Below are 23,951 nucleotides of genomic sequence, written 5' to 3' on the forward strand. Positions count from 1 at the left end.
ACTATTATTTAGACCAATTGATTTGTCCTGTTGTATTTGGATCACAAGGTTACTCCACTTCTTGTTGCAGCAGTGGTAAACCTCTTGAGACACCATAACCACCAAGTAACTGGAAAATCAACTCCCAAGTAAATCCTGTTAAATGCAACGGCAACAAGATACAGCAAGAGGGCAATGGTTCACTGACAAACCATGGCTGGATCATATGGTGATATCTATTCTTATCTAGATTCTGGTCAAATCAACAGGAGTTTCTGTCACCTCTCATGTTGGGAAGATCTGTTCCCAGTTGCTCAGGTAGAGGTGCCAGCTCAACCACAGAATACCACAAGCCAGCCCGACATCAGGCTGCGATGGTGCCCAGACAGGCTTTTACCTTTGGAAGTAAACAGGCGGTGCTGTTGGCTGCAGTTCATAGGAGGAGTCTCATGTTGTCAGAGGTTCTGCAGGATTCACCTCCTGAGTGTGATCACAGGAGGACTGCAAGCACCAGAAGTTTGTCACTGGCTGCTGCTGAGCCAGGATTTCCCTGTGTGCTCCCTGACCAAATTCTACAGAAAGTAATTTTGCTTTCTCCTGTTCTTAGAGAAACGAGAGCTTTGAGAGATGTCAATTTATGATGAACATTTATAACACCTTTCCCTGAGAAGTGTATGCTAAAATAGCATTCCTAGATGCATCTGTTATAATGCTGAACAGTCAGGTAGGAAATTCTGATTTCAAAAATAAAATCAGAAAATTACCCCCACGACAGTACAGTCCTATAAAAAAATGGATTTTTTTAAACATCCAGAAGCAAGTAGAGTCCAAAACAAAACTCTGTCATTACCACATGCTCAAACACATTTTACAAAGAGGGATGTGCCTCTTTATCAACTGAATACAACACGAGAACAGGGCATGGCAGCCAGGGTTGCAGGGAAAAGTTGCACTTCCAGCCAATAAAACTGTGCAGCTACATTGCAATGCTTCAGACTAACCCTGACAACCTATACCTGGTTTCTGTGCACTCAGAGGGACTGTGGTGAGAGCTGCAGCCCAGCAGGGATTCGGGCAGTGTCCAGGCTCCTGGATGAGCCCTGTGGCCCCAGTTATCCCTTCTCTAATGTGGGAATAACGAGGCTGGCAGCTTTATTTAATTTCTGTGTGATCTGCCCATAGAAAGTGATTTGTATTAATTCCACCTCCAGGGAATAATGGCACTACTCAGAGGATGGAAAGATCAATAAGCAGATAGTTTTTTCTTGATTCATTTTTTCACCTGTTTATTCTATGTATTTACTTTTTGCACTTCATTCAGGATAGATAATGAAAACAGTGTAGTCTGCTTCCACTTTTGTTTCTGGAACAGATCAAAGACTTTAATGGACTCGGTTTCAACAGAACTCTAAATGCTTCTTTTTGTACAGATATAGCCAATTAAATGGCCCTGCTGGCTTCCAGGAGGATTACTTGAGATCTCATTATTTGCACTGCTCTGAATTCAGTCCTTAGAAGAGAGTGGATGCATTCTGCTAATAAAAAAAAACAAAACAAAGTGGTAAAGTATTTTTTTTTGTATCTCCTGTATTTAATGCAATCAGTCTTAGCAAAGTGCACTGCACTCCTCCTTGTTAAAGCAGTCCTGTCCTTTTTTTTTAACTCCCTAGCTTGAAATTGCTACCGAGGATAAAGTTCTGCATGGCTCACTCACTCACTCACACAGTTGTAGTAAGTCAGAGCAGGCTGGCTCCCTGCCCAACAAAACACAAACTCCCCTGAAGTCTCCAGCTTTTCCATGGCAACACCATAGTCATCAACACAGCAAACAATCGCTCCAACCCCTTCTATATCTCCCCTCTTAGTACGGGGAAGGATAACATTGCACCCAGCCCATGGACCTGCGCTCATTGTTGGGCATGAAAGGAGACAGTGACAGAGATCGCGTTACCGTCTGCATGGAGCTTTTGGTGAGATCAAATTAAAGAAGAGGCACCGAAACACTCAACACTTCCCAGTGTACTTTTGCTTAAACAGAAAGATTGTTGCTGTGTGTACAAGACACGAAACGCTAAAAACTGTAATTGTACTGAGCCTAACCAGAAGGTGCAAACAGCACAACAAAGCATGAGTCTAATGCTGAGTGAGTCCCTCAGCCCTAGAGAACCCAAGGTGTCCAGTGGCCTGGTCCCTGCCGTGGTTATCCAGGTGCGTTTCTGCTGGGCTGGTGCCTGGCTTTCCAGGGGTAACAGCTGACGGATGGTTCTGCAAACAGGTTTGTTCCCCAGCCCTGTGCTGTGAGTAGCATAGCTCGTGATCCACGTGGGGGGGAGTAACTACAGCACTGGGTCCTGATCTACCAGCACTTTGCATCCGTGTCCTTCACACCTGTCCAAATAAGGGCCAACACCAGGACTGAGCCCTACCATCCGCATCTGGTAGCATTTTACTCTCACTTTGCATAGGTATAAAGACCTCACAAGCTGTGAGGCAATAGAAAATGAGGCCCAGAAGGCCCAAAAATATCTTATTTAAACTAAGAGCTAGTGGTTTTCAAGTTGTGGTCTGCAAACCCACGAGGGTCCAAGGACTACTGCTGAAGGCTCTGTGAAAGCTAAGCAAGAAAAGCAAATCAATTGCCACGAGGCTTAAATTAGTTGTAAATGAACCTTTATATGCACTGGAGAAGTTTTAGAGGATCTGCAATTTGTAAAAGATTGACAGGTATGTCCACAGGCTTTATATTCCCCTGTAGACATATCAAGAACCTGCTCTGTGCAAGGAAAGCTACCCTGGTTTGGGATAATTTGAGGGTATATGTGACAGTGTGGATAAGAGTATGGGCAGTTCTCTGCCATTAAACCTCACCAGTGTAAACTCAGCAGTGGATATAGTTTTCCTGGTATAAGCAATATTATAATTTGTTTGGACTGTGATTTTGCTGGTTCAGTTTTAAGGCCCTTGTTAAAGTAAAAAAGCTTTGTAGGCTGGAAATGCCACAGGTCGACAAGCTCCTTGTGGACAAAGAAGAATTTTCAAGGTAAATTGGCCCCCAAACAGCCATTTCCATTTCAAATCCTGGTGCAAAAGAAATGTCCTTCAGGCTTTACAAAATTATTTAGCTATTTTTATAACATTTGAAAAAAAAATTATTCCTCTGGAAAAAGTTCAAAATGGAAACAAGATACCAAGTAATCAGGCTTAAATGGAGGCTTAGGTAACACTGCTTTCAGCATGTCTGGCCTCAGAATAAGCCTGCCCAAAGGTACGAACCTTTGCCACTGGACTGGTGATTTGAGGGTGTCAGTCTCCATGGCAAAAATCTTGCGACTGCTAATCTTTCTTCACCGACAGAGGTGTGACTGGGCACCACGAGTCACAGTTCCTCGTGCAGGGGCCTTGCAGGCTGCCTTGGCGCAGGACAGCCTGTGGGAGAATTTATCCATCCTTTGGGGTGAATGGTGCAAACAAGAACCGTGGGAAGGGTTTTGGTGCACTGAGAGCACTTTGGTTATATGGGTTTCAGTCCAAGTTAGCGCAGAACTGCTCTAAACCATGCCCTCAGCCAGATTAACCTGTTCAAACCTAACTTAGAGACATTTTGGTATGGACAGCAAATACTTTAAGCAAGAGGGTGAGCTTTCTATACAACAAACATACATACAGCTCAGGCGGGATTTGCAGCAACTAACGCAAAGCTGGATCCCCTCACTAACCTTGAGCTTAACCCTCATTGACATCAACACTACTCGGCATGATGCCCACAGTGTGATGCGGACCTACTGATGATATGTTCTATGCCATTCTATGATTGCATCACCCTGGCCGCTGGGTTACTTCTGCATGTATTCCATGCCATTTTAAGATTGCTTCACCCCAGCTGCTGGGTTACATCTGCACAGTACAGGTGCCAAAATATAACCCGCTGGTCAATGTGTGTTATGCATTCGTTTCTGTGGCTCATCCACAGAGGAAATGAGTCTCTCAGCTACTACCCTAAAAAAGCTGCTTCTTCAGGCCACACTATGATAGCTCATAAATTTAATTCTAGAGGTTCCTGACCTCTAGAATTTGGTGGTGGTGAAAACAGTGGTTAGCGCACAAGTCTCTGTGTGTTAACATGAACAAGGACACACAAAAAAAAGACTAGCCTATCATTATGTACTGATGACCTGAACAAAGCCAGTCAATCCAAGCTGAATTCTGCTATGAAAATTATTTTTGATTTTTCCTTAAGAACACAACATTTCACTTTAGGCTTGGGCCTGGTCTTTTTTTCTTCGGTGGCAATATAACCACTGTCTTCTCGATGAACAGGGTCACTAGCACAACCCTGGTGCCTGGTACCGAGACACAACACAACTCCCTCCTGGGACAGCAGGGATGCTGTGATGCAGTGCCACAGCAGTCTCAAAACCTACAAAACGAAAACAGACCCAGAAAATCAATCTGGAGCTCTGCATTAGTCTGCATGAGCTGCAGGTGCTCCTTTGGAAGGCTGGGGAGCCTGAGTATGGACATGATGTTTGCCCCATCACTCCCTCATGTGCCACTGGCGATGGCTGCAGACGTGCACTGGGATGATGCCTTAGCCCGAGGAGATCAGATTGAATTCCAGCGAGACCACAAGAGCAAAGATTAAATGGCTTGTCAGCCAAAGATGAAATTTCAGCCTTGTTGCTATCGGTACAGATTCTCTTCTTTCTCTCGCTGGTATTGATCAGAATAAAATGAGATTTGGTATAACCCTGAAGGGTCCTGCCCTAGCCGAAGGTCTGCTTGTTCACATTTCCACATAGAAAGCCATTCCCTGTCAGTACGTCACACCTGGTTACCATCAGGTGCTCATTCTCTTCACAGATTGATGGGGCAAAAGCTCTCAACTGTCCTAGTGTTCCTGTGCAAAACATGGAATCTCTCAGCCCACACTGGGAAAACAAATATTAAGTCCTTCATACCACCATCCTGCTTTATGTTTCAGTCCTGCCCACTTCATAGAATCATAGAATCATTTTAGTCGGAAGAGACCCTCAGGATCATCGAGTCCAACCATAACTTCATATGAAAGGTGTCCCTTGCCATTAGCCACAGCAGCCCCACGTACCACTTGCTCTGTTTTGCATGTCTACACCCATCACAAGTGTGCGATGTACTGCTGGCTCACAGCCTGACACACACCAGCGAGCAGCATCACCAGTGCAAGCTGCAACTGTTTAAATAGGAACCAAATACTCTTAACACTCTTGCTTAATTTTGTGTTCTCTTTTTCAGGACATTTTTCATGAATAAGCAGAGCTGCTTCTGCCTGGTGTGACACTGACTGTGTCTCCTCCTAAGCAGCCCACCCTGGCTACTTCAGGAAAACTTGGCACCACTGTGTCCCTAACCTGGCTGCCAGGCAGGAGCTTGGAGCGCTGGTTCAAGCAGGGCCACTCTTTACTTCTGATGCTGTGTCCTAGGAGTAGTCTCCCTGTTTGAAAGAGCCCAAGGGCCTTAACAGGCACCCATAAGCACCCCTGGGTGCTGACCTGTCCTGTTTGGTTTTGGAATCACTTGCAGTGCAAAAGGTGCATCCTTCTCAGCATTTATTCACTTGAGTTTCTGCTGGAGTGTAACTAGACAGTCAGTCCTTTACCTCAGTAACTGTGGCAACAGTAAGAGGAATTGCTGGAAGTGTTTCTGCAATGCAAAAGCAGACAAATAAACAAAAGGGGGAAGCAGTGGGGAGGGGGGTTGATTAACCTGAGCACCCCAACCATGAGGAGTGCCACAAGTGAAACTAACTGGAAATAACCACTGTCAATAGCTGTAGTTCATTCCCATCAGGTAAACAAAATGAAATCCAAGGGTGCAGAAACTGCAGCGCCTATTCAGAAAAATGATCTCATTAATAATGTTCCTGAGTGAATGATCAGAGGTCTTATTGGCATCTATGGCCTTGCATTTGAATTTTGCTGGAGAAATTCAAGATGCGGAAAACCTTTAAACAACCCATTTCGGGGCTATAGGGTCTCACAGTCTCCTGCATCAGTCAGTGCAAAGTCAGTGGGATTTGGGAAGGACAAGAAGCTCTGCTGTTTGCAATGCTCAGTGCCGTACTTGTACAGCTCTTCTAACCTTTGCTCAACACTATGTCTCTTTTCTGCCTCTCAGCCTGGTGCTTTTACCAAGGTCCCAGTCTCCTTCCTGTCGTTCCTCGATAACAAGGTAATAAATGCAGTAAAGATACTGATTTGCTAGATTAGATAAGAGCAGTTTATGAGAGACTCTGACCAGCACAGTTGTTCATGCAGGACTTAAATGCATCCTGCTATAGGCAGCTTTGTTTTGCTTCCAAGTCCATTGCTCCTGTAGTCTTGTACCCTTACAGACTATTCCAGAAGAAGCTACTGACTCCTGTGAGAAGCAGTGGCCCTGGACTCCCCTTCAAAGCACTCACACTAAGTTGGTGCCAACAGGAGCTTCAGAGCGAGCACAGGGAGAGGCTTATGAGGCAGGAAAAGGGGATGGCTGAAGGGGGATTAAGTGTTGAGGGAGACAGGCTGATCGGAGGAGACAAAGCGTATCAAGTAAAGGAAGAGCACAAGTTTTAGACATGTGAATGTTCTGTTATAGGGCTCATAAACCAGATCTGGCCACTTGGTTCCCATTGCATTGCTGCTGTGGAGGTGATCAAATTGGAGTCGGGTTTTTTCCTTGAAAAATGAAAAAAGCACTTGGCAGAGGCCAATTTCTTTTCTTGTCCTTGAAAGGATGATTATCCTGCTCTGTACCAATTAGCTTTCCTATTCCCAGGCTAATTTTCAAGCTTCCTTTGCTTACATGTCATAGGATTTTACAGAGAGAGACACTCAGGCACTGACAGCAAAATTTCCCTCTCTTTCTTTGCCCTTCAGCTCTACTTCAGCCCTCAGCTCCTGTGCTGGCCTTTAACACCACCCTGAGATGGATGGTTACCACATGTGCGGGGAAGCCCAGCCATCCCAGCACTCAGCAAGGAACAAGCACCCGGGAGAAACAGTGAGCCCGAGAGATGGAGTTTCAGCATTGACACTGGGCTTCCTGGCTGGGACCTGCCTGTGTGTGATACACCTGGAGTCCTTTACAGGTAAATCCTTCTTTAAAGAAAGCAGAAACAATGACAGATCAGAAGAAGGCAATGATAAAACAACAATTCAGCCTTCTCTGAAGGAGCAACACTTACATCATCAGCAAGAAGAGACTGGACAGTCCCCTACTAGCACAACTCAGGATTTTTCCTAGACCACAAATACCAGCAAGGAAGGAAATGGGCCTTTTACATTTATTCTCTAGTATTTCTAACCTTAAAAAAACAACAACAAGGCCTGTCTTTATACTAGGCATTTAAAAATAGTAGGTTTGCTGTACAGCAAACCAAAATGTCATGTTAGTACTACAAGCATCGTTTCAGAAAGTAAATAGGTAACTACTTTCTAGGTAAATACAAAGAATACTTTGACCTCTGGCACTGATGGATGACTCATTGACTGATGCACTGATGCCACATGTTGGGTCTTTTTTGTGAGCAATGTCCCCAGTCTATATTCTTGACTCAAGCAAAATCTCCTGTGAATAAATTTTCCAAAGCACTCCAGAGATTTTAGGCTGAGATCCAAAAATCCAATTAGGTGTCTGGCTCCCATTGGTTTCCGTTCAATATAGGGAAGAATAGATGCCTCGATGTTATAAGTCGAAAAGATCTGGACTCCTGGCTCTTGCCAGATTCATCATTGGGGTGCAGGAGAGGAATCCATGGTCCAAGGGTCCAACTCACCATCAAGCAGTCATAGAAATATCACTAACTTTGCAACAACATTTATTTTCTAAGACTTAATTGCTCTTCATTTAATTGTAATTGCTTTAAATAATCTGCACATGAGCACACAACACAAATCACATTACAGTGGCATGTAGGCAGCAGCACTCCCAAAATGTATTTAGATTCCTCTCACATTCCAGAGCACGAGTGAAAACGTTAAGAGATGACCAGGAGAGTCTCCACATTTTCTGCCTTGCCCACACCACCCTACTCTATTTAAGGGTGATTAAAGATACAAGATAGTGGACGTACTTCTGTTCTTAAAAGTTTGGTGTACTCTTAAGTATTTGCTAAACTGGGCCAATAAAGATGCCTTCTCCAACATGAGGTCCCCCTTCAAGGAAGCAGCACTCAGACTGAAAACCATTTAATCATATGTTTTACTTCATGCATATTCTCTAAGTATTTTTCTGAACCGGAGCCTGAGCATTGACAATTGCCTGCCCGGTTTGTGAAAACCCATTCCCTGTGACGAGAGGCCAGAGAACCTACACGTGCATTGTCAGCTCACAGAAGTTTTTGCACTAAGTTTCTTTTGACAGTGACACAGGACCTTTGAGCTCATCTTTTCTAAATCTAACAAGAGGAGGAGAGAATACACTCATGGTCATTAGACTTCTAGCTGAAATAAAGACGGAAAGACAGCTAGAGAAGCAGTACAAGAGAAGATGAGGAGAACATGTGGAAACCATGTGTTCATCATCTCTCTGTTAGCCTGGCCCTCTGGCCCTTCCTTCCCAGCTAGAAAAACAACATTATGAAGCAGCGTCAGGAGCATGGAGGGGGAGGAGGGATGGCAATAGCCCAGGTGACAGAGGGTGAATGTGGAGGAGGAGGAACAGCTAATAGCTTTGGGAAGTGGAGGAGGGGCATGGTGGAGAAGGACTTTACCAGGGGAAGGGGATAAGTGTGACTTCTGTGAGCAAAAGAGCAGTGCAAAGCTGTGGTGAGTCCTTCTGACCTGTGTCACAGAGGCTGCTCTTTGCTGACCCACGCACAGACACTATGTCCTGAGAGAGGGCTCCAAGAACCACATAATGGACCGTTTCAGTAAATCGCCCTTTCGACACACCGCTCAGCTAAACGCAGTTACCCTTCACAGGCTTGACAGAATGAACGCACATCCACTATGCCAGTGAGGGGGTTATCAGCCTCACTGGCCATCCCAGCTCCGTTAGGGCCCCTCAGATGTAATGTGTATGGTGCAAATCTATGTCAAAGGCCTTACATATGGCTGGCATACACAGAAAGTTTTAGAAGTACGTACTGTTTACTCAAGGGACTGGTTTAACTTCTGCAGGGCTATTCTAGTCCACCTGTAAATACGTGGACTGAAAGGCCTTAAGAAAAGTTGTTACTGTGTACTGGCAACTGGCACTTTTTGAAACCTGAATATCTCATGTTCTGAGTGCTGGGGTTTTGTTTTGTTTTTTAAGTACCAAAAATGACAGGATCATGTTAGACAACTACTCTGGATACCTTCCCCCGCCGCCCAATTCAGAGCTGTTTTCTTACCCCCAGCCACCCAGGGCTAACAAAGCGTGTGTTAAACTTGCAGTATAAACTGCTGCTGGGAATTAGGCTGGTCCTGACACCTTTGCTTAAATGAATAGCGAGGTCTGTGTGGCGACTGACCAAGGTGACAAGAGGGAATGGACTGCGGTGCTCCCAGCCCTGCTCACACAGGAGCTTCACAGGCTTCAGCCCAGACATGTCTGCAGCTCCCTTAGCTGCTGCCTGTGACACCAGTGACATCCTACAAGCTCTGTGTGCTGGTTTGACTGAAAATGAGTTAATTTTCTTCATGCAGTTAGAAACCTTTCTTTTTCATTGTTAGCATGGTCATTATTTGGACTTAGTTTGAGAACAAGAGATAACACCCCGGGACAGAGTTAATGTTTTTAATTGCTCTGGTCTGAGAGCCAAGGACACTCTGAGCGCTCTGCCCGCAGGAGTGAGGCATCAAGGAAGGGGGCATGGATGGTGCAGAGCTTGACTGACACCCAGGCTGATCAATAAGAGTATTCCATCCCATTAGCATCATGCTTCATATTTTTCGAGAATTGGGATCTTCCAGTCTCTCTCTCTCTGGCGCTTCACTCTTGGAGACTTGTCTGGGAGATCTCTGTTTGGGACATTTAGTTCAGCCTTTTTTGCCATCCTACCATGTTGCAGAGGCCTCAGGGCTTTTCTGCCTTATTCCTCTCTTCTCTCTCAGGGCTCAGCTGTCCAGGACCAGGTGCCGCTCCCTGGGACTGGCTTCTCAGTGCAGATGGAGTTTGTGAGGAATTCTATTGAGTATCTTTTATTTTATATTCTATTTCTATTTTATATATATATATATATTTACTAGTAGTGTATTAGTATCTTGTTATTTTATTAAACTGTGTTTATCTCAGTCCAAGTTCCTACCTTCCCTTTCGATTCTCTCCCCTATTTGGCGGGGCAGGGAGGGGGTGAGTGAGCAGCTATCGTGGTTGCACTGCTGGCTTGGGTAAATCGCGACATTCTGACACCGAGGTTGGTCACGTCTAGTCTGAGAGCAGCCTTCACGCTGCCCCTGGGGCTGTGCTCTCAGGTTCACCATCGCAGGCACAGACAGCAGATTGTGCCTTCAGGTTGCCTCAGGGCACCCCTCCAAGGACAGTCCAGACATACCCAAAAGGGCAGCTCAGAATAACTTAGCCAGGAATCAGCCATTATCTCTGGTCTGTAAACTCACAACTTTGATGGAAAGCAAGAGAATTTTGTGGTAAAAGGTAAAAAAAAAAAAGGCAATGAGGCAGGGGGATGGGGCCAGAGTGTGTTTGCAGCTGCTGGCCATCAAATTTCAATTCAATCAACATGACTGAGTTCCAGCTCCTGAGAAAGAAGGCTTTTGACGACATATTGACATAGCCTGAGCTACAGTGGCCCAACTGGCAGTGCTATAATTATAAGGATTATATTTAATACAGCACTTGGAAATGAAAGTCTGAAACACTGTGACTCTCTCTCTCCCTAAAAGCTGGCCAAAATACGTCCTAGGAACCATTACGGTAATACACAAAGTTGGTAGGAAAAAAGAAATGTCAGAACTCAAATCATTATGAAAGGGGATGGTGGGGCTGGCAGCTCAGGTCTGCTGGGAGTCAAGCAGTGAGGAGGAAAAATGAGTGTGAAAGGAAGGGCAATTGGATTTGCAGGGAAAATGGAAAGTAGTTTTTAAAAGTACAGAATTAACTGGTTTGAGGAAATAAGTCAACTGATAATTAATACACTACTTACTTTTGAATTTTGTTTCTTTTTGTAGAATGTCATGGGCTTCGGCCAGGCTGAGGCCTGTTTATTGAACAAAGACCAAACGCTGCAAATTCTTCTAGACTTGCTTAATTCTACACATCTTGATTTCAGTGCGATTATCCATGTGTGCACAATTAAGCACATGCATAACTGTTTCCGGGAACTGGGCCATAGAGGTAAGTAGCCCCAAGTAGAATACCAAGTATTGGTAGGATCTTGAACTAAAAGCTTTTAGAGAAGTAGAGAGAATGCATTTCTTTGGAAAACAAAATAATTGACTATAAACTAGCATAATGACCAGAAATAAAAAGCTTGATCCTGCATTAGGCTGATGTTCCACAGTGCCACGTCCATAGTATTTCCCACAGTCTGTTGCAGGAGGGGCTAATCAGATCAGAATTGAGGCTGAAAAGCCCAGATGTTGAGATACCATAGCAGTGAGGAAAAGGAGGAAAAGGGAAAAAAGTGGGAAAAGGGGGGAAAAGGGAGAAGGAAGGGAAGGGAAGGGAAGGGAAAGGGAAAGGGAAAGGGAAAGGGAAAGGGAAAGGGAAAGGAAACTGGAGTGTCTCAGATGGTTTCTAAAGCAACAGAACCCTAAATAAATGGTCTGATTTTCCAAAGTGAAAAACATAAACTGAACAGCCCATGCAGCATTTTTGCCAACTGTCACTGGGGTGGCATTTCTGAAATCTGGTGGAATGACTCATCCCAAAACAACAACTGTTGCCAACAAGGTCTTTCCTCCAGCTCTAGTTATTTGAATGAGAGAGCTGTATAAACAAAATAAACAGAAAAATGAGATGCAACCCCTTGTCTTAGGGTTCAACTCTGACAAGACATCCACCCTTCAAGATGCCTCCTCAAACCACTGAAAAGGAATCCAGGTGATGCTCTGAGACAAGGAAGGGATCGGCCCTGCTGGAGTGAACCCCTTGTTCATTAAAACAAATTCATTCTTTCGCACCTCGACACCACCTCTCACACCAGGCATATGTGCAGGATGCATCCTCCAGGGCCATTTTGTGCTCCATATTAGGGATTTCACACAGTGGCAAATATTACCAGGAGAAGCATGACCCTGCCGACAAGGAGATCTCAAATGTCTCAAATGGTTTGAGACAGACACCCTGACATTCAGTGTGAGCAGAACTGGCCCAAAGAGTACGCTGTTGTGCAGCAATTAAACACAGCCCCATCAGTACAGATAAACATCCTTCTTTGGCTAGTACAAAATACAACAATTTTAAAGACGCTTTCTGAAGCAGTGTTGTTTTGCTGAATAATTTATGACCCTGAGTCCTCTGAAAATGAGCAGCATACACTTCAGCGCTGCAATAGCTATTCAGTGGAGACAGTGCACATTGTGTTCAGTAAGCTCATTGCTTAAACACTGTTGCCATGACTATAAGAAAGTGATTATACTATTGTTTACAAGAGACTCTCGATAAGTCATTACCACGGTAGCCAGAGTTTTGCCTCAAGTCAAAACTTTTGGGAAGAAAAAAGAATCTCACAGGTATAATTAAGTTTGTGATCAAGATAATTCAATTGAAAGACACTGAAAACTGAATACATCGCACAGTGAGGAATGAAAGTAAGTAAGAATCAAAAGTGTCTCAAGACTGTTGACTCTGGTTTTCTATGCATTTCATTGGTAAATTCCATGGAGAAGAAAAGCCCTGCTAACTAAATAACTGTTGTAACTTGTTTTCAAGCAAGAAATAATTTATAGGACAAGCACCAATGTAGGAGTTCAACTGTGATGAGTAACTCTGTAAAAACAAACTACTTTGTACACAACGTAAGGGAAAATAGTCTTAAAAAATCTGCCTGACTTAGAAGAAGTGTTTGGGATTATGAAATACAGCTTTTCAGCATCTTGGAATGGATTTGATACCTAGAGCACTTAGTTCTGAATCCTCTAATGCAAATGTCCAGTACATGACCTCAGTATCTCAATAGTCTGCTGATGATCAATAGTTTCCAAACCTAAGTAGTAATTCTGAAGCTGTCGGAAAGTCGTCCTCACATTTCCTATGGACAGTAACAGGCCACAGAACACAAAGCAAAGAGATGATTAATAGAGTGCTGGACCAGGAGTCAGGAAATCTGGGCTCTGTTCCCAGCTCTGCCACTGACCTGCTGTTTGACCTTGGGCAAGACACTTGACCTTTCTGTGCTTCTGTTCCTTCATCCATTCTTTGTCTATCTTGTCTCTCGAGGCCCTAAGGTATGCAGGGAAGGGCAGGGTTCTCGCTGGGTGTTTGTGTAACACCTACTCCAGGGAGGTGCCTGCAGAGCTCTGTAATAGAGCCAGGGTACCACAGGGATGACTCCTGCACAACAGAGTGTTTTGTTTCAAAACAGAATAGCCACAATGAACCTTCTTGGGGTTTCATCTGCTAGCCCCGGATCTTACTGGGCCTTTCAGGTGGCTTCAGGCTCAGGTAGCAGGTAAATGAGTTTGCAAGATCCACTTCCTCACTGTGTCTGCATCTTGATTCAGCTGGGTTTGTAAGCACATTGGAACAGTAACTGAGTGACACATAAAAATAGCCACAGGAGCCATTTCCAAACAAAACTAATTTTTTCAGGGAAATGCCAACACCTGTATGTGAAGTCACAGGAGTGAGGTATTTTCAAATTAAAACCAAAATAAATTATAATTTTTCAGTAAGTGTATTGGAATTTTGTATAAATTATTCACTTAAGAAATATTTCTGAGTCTTCCTCCCACCCCAAGCTATTGGCATGAACCTTCTTCCACTACTACAATATAGTCATCTTACCAGATGGGAGGCAACACATGCAGGTCAAGGTGGCTCCCACCTGCTAGTGCTGGGGTGCAGCTGCAGCCTCAGCAGAGAGCAGACGACTTGCATATATGCTCTCAGTTCCCGTCCCACTTTTCTCCCAGTTTGCATCAAGCACATTAACTACTTGGACACAGATGACTTACTTGGGAGACTAATTTGAGTACAAACTGATGCAGAATCAAGAGCAAGTAAAGCAAGAATACACAAAGCATACATTTATGATTATGAATGAAAAGCTGGGAAATGTTTGGTTTTTTTTCTCCTACAAAGAAGGGGCACTGCCACATCCTGCACTTTTATTGTCAATCTTGGCAACATAGTGCCATAAACCCCCAGCTCTGGGAGTGATGTGATTATGCAGAAGACTCATTTGGGTCTGTATTTCCAGTAGTCATACCTGTGGGTCAAAGGCTGGAAAGGTGATTTGAGTGTACCTCAAAGGCTCAAAACACAGAAGTCAAATAAGAAGAATCCATCAACTCATATACATTGCCTGCAGCTTTGCCAAAGCAAATGTTCAAATATCCAGTCTTAGGCTCCATCAAAATGGCTTCTAAGCCATAAAGCTCACCATCAGATGTCAATGCACTTTACAAAGGTAATAAACAGTATTTTTCATAGAGGAAACTGAGTTTTATTGAAGTGAAATAACAGGAGTAATCTGTTGTATAGATCCCAGAGTCAGAATAGAAACACTGAGATTTAGTTTACAGCACACTCACCTAAGAACTGCTGCTTGAGAGTTGCAGGTATTTTGTGTTAGGTATTGGGGTTGGCACTTCAGTACAATTATGGATTGACTAGCTGCATCTAATAATACTTTGGAAGAACTTGACAAGGTATGGCAAATTCACAAGTTGGCTCTCAAGTGGCTCTAGGAAGCTTTTCATGGGAAATCTGGGGCATAAATAGTTTATGCTTTCATAAAAAAATACAAACAAACAAACAATCTGTCTCTTAATACTGTTAAGTTGAAAAAATGATCCAAATCTCACTTGGTGCCAACTCCTTATTTTCTGCAGCCAAGACCACTGCCTCTTTCACTTTTCAAAGATGTTCCAAACTGTAGCAGCATGATATGGGTAAGATCTTTTTCAAGTTTACAGCCGCTGATTCAGATTTGTGGAAAACACAGCCTGGTCATGAATCCCATCAGATTCATGCTACTGCTGCTGGGAGCACCATCACTGGGAAGTCATACAGGGGAACACTGACATGCGGACATCACAAAGAGGCCAAAGAGCAAAGACCTTGTTCCTCTTCTTCTCTTCAGAGCAGCCAGGTACCTAAAGTTCTTCTACGTACCACGAAGATGACTGTGTGTCCTTTAAAGTGTTGCATAGTGGTTTCTTTAATTACCTTCCTGAACTCCATAGAAGTGATGGTGTCAGGTCATTATCATGTAGAGCTGGGCCCTCAGCAGAGACCAAGCTCTCATGTGCTAGGCAGTGAGATGGTGCCACCTGAAAAGCTCAAGCATACAGAGGACATGAGCAAGGTCACAGAGATGCTTGCTAGCAGAGCTGGCACCCCTATGCTAGTGCTTTATCAGCTTGAGCAGCTTGCCAACTTCCAGCTCCCATTACACCACATGGAATGTGCAATATAAATGGAACAGTGGAGATACTACCCTTCCCAAAGTTGTCAAAAGCACCAGGATGGAGCCCTTTCCAGTAATGAGACATGGGTGAAGTGTCAGTTTCCTAAGCCAATAGGCTCGATAGGGAAAGCAGACTACAATTGGCCTCCAAAGATGTTATCTTGGTAGAAAGGATCGTTGATAGCTGTTAGGAAAAGAGACAAGTTATGGCCTTTCTTAACCTGCTGTCTAACCTGGTTGCTGAGTTTTTGGTCACTGCAAGCTAACCGAACCCCACATACAGCTGCAAGCAGTGTTCTTTGTAAGTGAAGAAGTAATAATAGTGAGATAAGTCAAAGTTTCAGCAAAGCAGCTTCTCTGACTCAGACGTCCTTTTCTAAGGTTCAGATTTCCCCACTGAGCAGCTAACGTTTTTGCTGGAGTCACACTTCTCAGTGCAGAAGAAACAGAAGCTGCATGTTACTCTCCTTTGTTGTGGTGCTACACACAAGAGACTCAATTTGAGCACCGCGGAGGACGCGAGAGCTCTATCGGAGGACTTGCTGTAACAGTCAGGGAAGAAGCCCATGGGTTGGCTTCAGAGAGCGTGTCGAGTCCAGGCAAACAAACCATTCCTCTGCTTGCTACCTACAGAAACTTTGGTGGTGGAAACAGTCTGTTAAACAGTTTCAGAGTGGAGGAGACTTTCATTAAATGTATTCAAAGCTTAAAAAGCTTCAAAGGATGCGAGTGATTAGATTGGAGAGCTAGGACTGAAAAGGCTCCTACACTAGCATGCATTTAACAAATTCACCAGCTGAACTTTTCATTAAATATAGCTTTTATGCAGCTTCCAGGGGGTCTTCTTGATTTTGGTTCAGAAAATGTTCTCACAGCCAAGGGGAGCAAAGATTTTAAATGACGCCCATGTCCATCTTAACCAAATGGCTCCCAGCAGGCCACGGGGTCTATGACAGCAGATCAAAGTTCACTACTCACAAAGGCGATGTGACTTACTCATTTTACCTGATTCAGCTGCATAAATGGTCTTTATCAGAACCCAGCTTCACTCCTGCAGAAGCACAAGGAGCAGGCAGCGGTCCTTCACCTCACAGACAGAACATTCCATTGCTTCGGCACCAAACTTTGTCGATCAAAAGATCCCACCCCAGCTTTGCAGAATGGTTTGTGCTTTAATCCACCTCTGCTCACTGTACTGAAATGTCACTTCACCCCATAGCTGGTCACTTCATCCTGCTTGGTTCAGAGCGCTTCCGAAAGTTATGCACATCCAGAACCAGCAACAGCAGTTATTTCTACATGGCACCCTGGCAGCCAACTAGCAAACAAAGCAAAGAGCTTGGGTGATGGGGGAAGCATAAACTTGGGCCACAGATACCAGAGCACAATCCTTCCTTTTCAAATGCTTGATGATCTTCAATGCTAGCACAAGGAAGGCCAAACCTCAGCAAGCACAGTGTGGATCATAAAAAAAAGAGTTATTAGGAAACAAAGTCAGGACTTCCATGATCATTTAAGGCATGGGTGTCGAACTCATTTTCACTGGGGGTCACATCAGCCTCGCAGTTGCCTTCAAAGGGTTGAATGTAATTTTAGGACTGTATAAATGTAGGAGATTGACACCCCTGATTTAAAGGATCTCTGCATAAAATAACTAAATAACTGCCTGAGTTGAGATTTTATATGTCAAACTTGGCTCTTGGCACCAGTCAGGCAACCCTGTCTCGCGTCACAGTCCTCAGGGAACTGGGATAAACTCATTGACTCTTCTAGATTTGTACTGACATTGATGAGAATTGAGGGGAGTAGGAGGAATTAACCCATTCCCCTCTTCCTTGGCTACATCATTTTTATGAGACTGTTTTCCCTTGTCTTTTTCACCTGCTTGCAGACTACATCTGGGGAGCAGGCCCCTTTCACAGTCACTCTTCCGAGAACAGAAAATAATAATCCTTATAATGATAAATTCAGTGCAACTTTCAGATGAGTGAAAGTAGAACAAGTCACTTGTGACCAGTGGCAAATGTCACTTAATACACTCGGAGGAAGATGTTGCCACTGGTGTGGTGGCTGCAATGAAAGAACCTGACCAGAATAACACAACAATGTTCAGGAAACAGAGTTCCTGGCTTGCACAGAGCAAAACGAACGATGCTCAGCCTATGTCAGAATGAAGGAATGAATTGGCTGCTGGAGATTTGAAACAGCAGCGCAAGAACTTGGTATTACCAGTTCAATGCTTAAGCCACTGAGGAATGCCCTCCAGAGCTAACTGTTTATATAAAACATAAATAATATAAACAGCTAAGTGCTGGAGGGCATATACATACATATGGATGTATGTATGAAAGAAAGACAGAATATTTTATTTGATCCACTCTGCACCATGAAAAGTAACACCACCGTATAAATAAACAAATGTCAGCTCTTGGGAAATGCAGGGAGGCAGAAAGTACGAAAGCTTTCCTAGCCACGTCCCAAAGAATAACTTTCTCCTTGACATTCACCCACGTCCACTGGTCCAGCTAAAAAATCTACTCTCCAATTAGAAGATGCTGCTGCTGAAGATCCTTCTCAAAAATCAAAGTAATGCTGCCAAATTAAGCCCAAACCAAACCCCACTAAAAACCCTCTCTTCTGTTGGATTTAAACTGTCCACTGGGAGAAGATAATTATCAAATAATACTATCAACAATGTCACATAATCACTTCAAGCTCTTTGATATGTTCAAGTGAACGGTGTTTCAAATGTTATCGAGTGTCAAATATTTACTCTTGAGTCCAACTGTGTAAACAACCCATCCAATGCCACTAAACATGGCAGGTACACTTGTAACAAGAGCAGTGAGACCTGCAAAGCAAAGAAAACAACCCAGCTATTTTCAGAAGAGGAAGCGTGGGGACAATCTTGGTTTTGCAGAACAGTGTCCTGATAGCCAGAACTCCCCAAAGAGAGTTATTACTGCCTTCATGCTTATCTGTGCATTTTGTTCTTTTTTTTTTTAAGTGGTGGAGCTACAGCAAGGCAGGTGGAGTTTTACAACCCCCGCAAGGAGTCAGAGCCGTGTCCAATCTCACATGCTCAGTGTGAGACTCACACAAATGTCACTGTCTCGTGCCTCCTTCTGCCAGAGGGGTACCTGCCACAGCTGAAGCTCAGAGCTGTGCCTTGTTCCAGGACCACGTGCACTTCAGATCTGCTGTCTGCTGTAAGCAAAATGTCTGGAATCAGAGGAATAGCCACCACTGCAAATAAAGCTTCCACTGCATTTCCTCTTGGGAAACAGGCCATAGAGGATGAATTCTGCTGGCTTAGAGATGGTTCTATTCCCCATCCATTGGTAATGCACATGACAATAGGCTTAGTCTACCTTGTGGCTTCCTCTCTCAAGTACCCTTGGAATAACTGGTAGAGCAGATTTCTCCTCCAGCTATGGCCTGAGTGAAAGCAAGACCCCATTATTTCCTGGCCCATCCCTGCCCTCCTGCTTTTCAAGAACAAGAGCACAATGCTGTGCTACCTGGTGTATGACCCTCAGCCACCTGAATTCATCCCGCTCAGACACTCTGTGGTTTGCTTTTTCCTTTATAGTATTTGCAACAATACGTTCTAAGGAGCCCTTGGTAAGGGGAACATGTGCCTGTGTGACAGAGATGTGACTTTGAACTGATGCCTTTCTCTGTTCCTTAATTAGGCAGTCCTACCAGAGCAGCAAATGTCTGTGTCGAGCACAGAGTGGGAGGATCAGCGATGTGCAGTGATACCATTACAACAATACTGCTTCATGAGCCAGCATTTCTTCAGTGTCTAAACGTGGTTTGGGGCCCCAAATGTCATGCTCAGTGAAGTCACGTACCTTGTCAGCAGGATTACCAAATACTGGCATGCAAAAAACGAGGGGGGCTGTCAGACCTTCCCCTTGTCAAAGACACATCTGTGCAGATTTATCTGGGAGGTAACGCAACATAGAACGTGGAGCATGGGCTGTGCACAGCATTGTCCAGCAAAGAGCAAGTTAACAATCGTTAGCGGTATTTCAGAAACAAGGACAACCACTCTGCATTTAAAAGATTAAAATATTTCAATATTTTCTTTGGAGTTGTTACATTTAGTGCTGTCAAACATCTGCCTCCAGCTATTTCATAATAATAGTAACAACTAGTAAAAAAACCTGAAAACAAAAAAACCTACACAGGCCTGTTCCCTGATTTCAGAAAGTGGATTTTTCTTGGACGTACATTATTAGGCAAAAGCCTTTTTTTTTTTTTTTCCCATAAGACAAGTGCAAAGCATTTCATTAATACATACTGGAAAAATAAGATAATGGCTTTCTTGATTGTGACAAGGAACGTGGGGAGATTTAATCTGAACACTGAATCAGGTCGAAGTGCCTAAATTCCCCTTGGACACAATGTTATCGCATTAATGCTTACATCATCGCCCTCATGAATGATGCTGAGTAACGCAGCCCCAAACGTCAATCCACACACCTTGGCAAACTCCCGAGTAAGAAGGGAGAAATAACCATGAAGGTCCTGTTTTAGCATACGTCAGGCTCTAAGAAAGATAGGTTTGATGTCTGGCGCGGAGGGAGCGATCTATTTTCAGCCATTCGAATAGCAGCCGCGGGCCTACCAGAACACAGTCACTCCTCATAATAGTTCGCATGTGTGTTGAGAATTAAGAGTTGGAAGGCACAGCACAGCATATGCTTCAAAAGCACGGTAAATGGACTGCTGGTAATAAAGTAACAGGAGACAGGGGTTTGCCTCCGTGACATGTTCAGAGCAATTTCCAGTTGAAAAAGGTCAACATATTATTTACAAAGCAGCACTGCCTGGAAAACCTCTGCTCCACAAAACACACTCGGTGATAATAACAAACCGACCCTTTCTGGTGAAGCTGGTGCTGGGAGCACCGGGTGTGAGACGCCTTGGATCTGCTGGGCGCCGCAGTTTGCGCCCACCAGTGCCCGTGGGGCCGAGCTCGGCAGCTCAACCGCGCGCACAGGCTCTGGCTCCTCAGCGCTGCCCGCCTGCCCCGGGCCTATGAACCGGCCGACTTCGAGGGACACGACAGCAAACTGGAGTGAAAACAGCCGCCTAAAGCCCTGGCGAACGGGGTGAAATGGGGCAAAGGGGGAAATTCTGAACACGAGGCACACTTCAGTGGCACTTTCCCCCCTGCTTGGGGATGTGCTGTTTGCCACCACTGCCCCTCTTCAGGGGCGACGGCACACGCAATGTGCTTTTAGGACTGCAGCCGGGTTTGAAAAAAATAAAGCAGCCCCCAAATCCCTTCGATGAGTTGAAGTCTGTCCCCAAATCCCTTCGGGGAGGAGAAGCCCCTCAGCTCCCCCGCTCCGCGCCGGGCAGACCTGCCCACCGCCCCTCACACCCTCGATGCCACGGCGGGCGCAGCACCCACTATGGACCATCGCGGGGTCCGGGCTGCAGGGACCGAGCGGGGCCGCCACCGACGCCCGCACAAACAGCTCCGGGGCGGAGCGCGCCCGGGCCCCGGCCCCGGCCCCACCTTCGCGCCTCGCCTGAGGGGCGGCTGCGGGGGAGCCCTGAAGGCAGCGGGGGCTTCTCCTCGCCGCCCCGCGTCGCGGCCCCTCCCCGCCGGCAGCGGGCGCTGTGACTCACCGCCAGGAGGGCCGAGGCGCGCTGCTCCCCCGCCGGCTGCTCCCCGTTGATGCCGCCGTTGCTGAGGAGGTGCTGGTGGTAGTCCGGGGGCGCGGCGGTGGCGGCGGGGGCGGCCGGGCCGCCGGCGGCCGCCGCCTTGGGGTGCTTGCCGGCCTTGCGGGCTCCCTGCCCCTGCTGCACCAGGTGGAGGAGCTGCAAGGTGCTCTCCCGTTCGCGGTCGGAGCTCTCGGCGCGGCCCCGCTCGTAGCGCCCCTCGCAGCTGAGGTGGTGCTGGCGGCAGACGGCGATGCGGGCCCGCAGCCGCTCCACGATGGCGCTGTGCACCCGGGGCGCCGCCGGGCCCCCCCCCAGCAGCCCGGCCCCCAGCCCCGCGGCCTGGGGGGGAGCCGTGTCGCCCATCGCTGGCTGCCGGTCCTGGCCCTCCGGCTGGGTCGGTCCTCACTGCCGCATGGAGCGGGAGGGGGGGAGGCGGGGGCAGCGGCGGGAGCCCGAGCCCGAGGGCTGGCGGAGGGCGGTCAGCCCTGCGCCCCCAGCCCACCCCCACCCGGCCCCCGGGCGGTGACGGCCCCGCGGGGGGTTGACAGATCGGGGGTGGGACGGGGGCGTCCGGCGGCCGCTAAGGTTGTGCCAGCATCGGGAGGGGCGGGGGTCGGGGCCGGGCAAACCCCGCCGAGGGGCTCCGCGGGGCGGAAAGGGCGCCCGGCGAGAGGGGTCGGGGGGGCCTCCGCCGGGGGAGGAGGGCGGAAAAAAAAGCGAGCCGCTGCCTCCTAAATGAATCCCTGGACGGAGATCTTCCTCGGGAATGAGTGAGACTTGGCAGGTTTATTGATTTTATTTTATTTCGGGGGAGCGGGGGGGTTATTCCTTGAAGTGGAAATTTATGCAAGGAAAGGCGGCACGGAGAAACCCCCAGCGGACCAAAAATCTGGTAGATTTGGTGGAGTGGGGTTTGTTGGTTTGTTTTGGTTTTGTTTTTTCCTTTTTTTTTTTTTTTTTAAGTCTTTAGTAAATGTGCAAATAAAGAGCCGGGGAAGGAGGAGGCGGCTCAGGTTAGTTTAGGCTTTGTGCTTTCTCGTTTCTCTCGCCCGCTCTTTGCTGGCCACTCGTCGGTTTATTACTGTGTCCAACTGTCTGCCGCTAAATTGTAGTTCCTCTAAAAATAAGAGAGACGGATCCCCCGGTCCGGTACAATGTCAGTCAGTGGACTTCCAGACCACGCTTCGCCTTCAGTTAATCCAGCCACTGGATAAAATCCGTATTGATTTCAGTGCTTCTTTCCCCCCCTTAGTAATAAAGCAGCAAGCTACGAACCCAGGCAATGAACTCTTCTCGCATACTTTCCCTTATACTCCCAGCTATTGAATAGTTTCAAGTACAGTTTCAAGAAAAGCACGGGAAAAAAAAAGAAAAAAGAAAAAAAAAAGCCAGCCCCTCTTCAGACAGTAATTACAAACGGAGAGTTGCACTTACAAACTTCCAGCATTTTGCACCCAGCACAGTCCAGCCACTTTTCCTTTGTGTTTTTGTATATTCCATCCCCGACCCGCTGGGGTGGGTGGTTGCCGGTGGGTTATCGGCGCTGCCTCCTCCGGGCGCTGCCGCCGCCGGGTGCCCGAGGTGCCCGTTCCCGTCCGTGCGGCGCGGAGCGGTGCGGCGCGGAGCGGCTCCGCGGTGCGGGGCGCTGCGGGGGCGGGAGGCGGGTGTCGGCGATAGCGCGGCCGGGGACGCGGCGCCGGGGAGGCCGGGGCGAGGCGCGGAGCCTCCCAGCGGCCGCGGAGGGGAGTCGGGCCGCCGCTGCTGCCGCCGCCGCTGCTGCTGCCGCCGCTCCCCGGGAGGTATTTGCATGGGAGGAAGCCAAGGAAATCCCCTTTCCCCTCCTCGCTCGGTACCTGGGTGCCGGGGCGCGGGCGGGCGCTGCGCCGCCCTGAGCAGCCGCCGAGGAGCGCAGCCTCCCGCTCTCCCTCTTCCCCTGGCGGCGAGACCTTCAGGCGAGTACGAGGGAGTTCTCAAATAAATCACGGCGCTGCGCTCCTCTACCAGCTGGATTTCTCTGGAACAGGCGGTAGAAAAACAAGCAGTGCCTTCTAGGGCGCTCTCATGCACGGGATGAGTGCGCGACACGAGGTCAGGCTCGGGATGTGGCAGCTCCGGGCTCTGACAGCAGCTTCACGCGTGTGTGGAGCAAGGCATGTCACGCCTGCACTTAGGTTGCTCCCCGGGAAAGCCGCAGCCTCGGTGCTTCTCTTGCCCGACTCCTCTGTCTGGAGCAGGGGTGGCCAACTGTGGGACCTGGTCCCTGGTACTGGCCTTGCTGCAACCGGCAGCTGTCAGGTTCTGTGTGTTGCTGTAGGTGGGTTGTGAAGGAGGATGCAGAAGTAGCTGGGAGATGATCGGTTTTATTAAAGCAATATGCTATTGTGCTACCGTGGCTGTATTATCCAAATTCCCAGATACCTCTTTGGGAATAAGAATTGCCCCCAAGCATGCAGGGACACATCCCTGATGGAAAACCTTTAAGGTTTTTTGGGACTGCACAGCCCTAGTACAAGGGTGCATTATCTCATTTAGTTCTACAGTGGCTGCAGTTGGAAAAGTACAGAAATTTTATCACAACATAGCAGGAACATTAAGCTGAGGATGGAGAGGAATAATGCTTTCAGATGGTTTTATCCCCTTCCAAGGTCATACATGCAAATGCAATGTCAATGATGAAATGACACATTCCTGAGAATCCCCCCAAAGCAGCATTGGACATAGGGGAAATATGAAAGCCCCCACTTACATA

General features: G+C 46.8%; 1 protein-coding gene across 1 annotated transcript in view; it reads right to left on the reverse strand.

Moving 5' to 3' along the window:
- Positions 1-23,299, reverse strand: part of MAML2 (mastermind like transcriptional coactivator 2) — a 219,010-nt gene extending 195,711 nt beyond the window's left edge. Inside the window, exon 1 of the mRNA XM_065832218.2 lies at positions 21,167-23,299. Within this exon, the coding sequence (XP_065688290.2) occupies positions 21,167-21,565 (399 nt within the window). The 5' untranslated portion in view covers positions 21,566-23,299. The remainder of the gene's footprint in view (positions 1-21,166) is intronic.
- Between the last annotated feature and the right edge of the window lie 652 nt (positions 23,300-23,951).

This window comes from Patagioenas fasciata, chromosome 1 (assembly GCF_037038585.1).
Source record: "Patagioenas fasciata isolate bPatFas1 chromosome 1, bPatFas1.hap1, whole genome shotgun sequence".
Taxonomy (NCBI): domain Eukaryota; kingdom Metazoa; phylum Chordata; class Aves; order Columbiformes; family Columbidae; genus Patagioenas; species Patagioenas fasciata.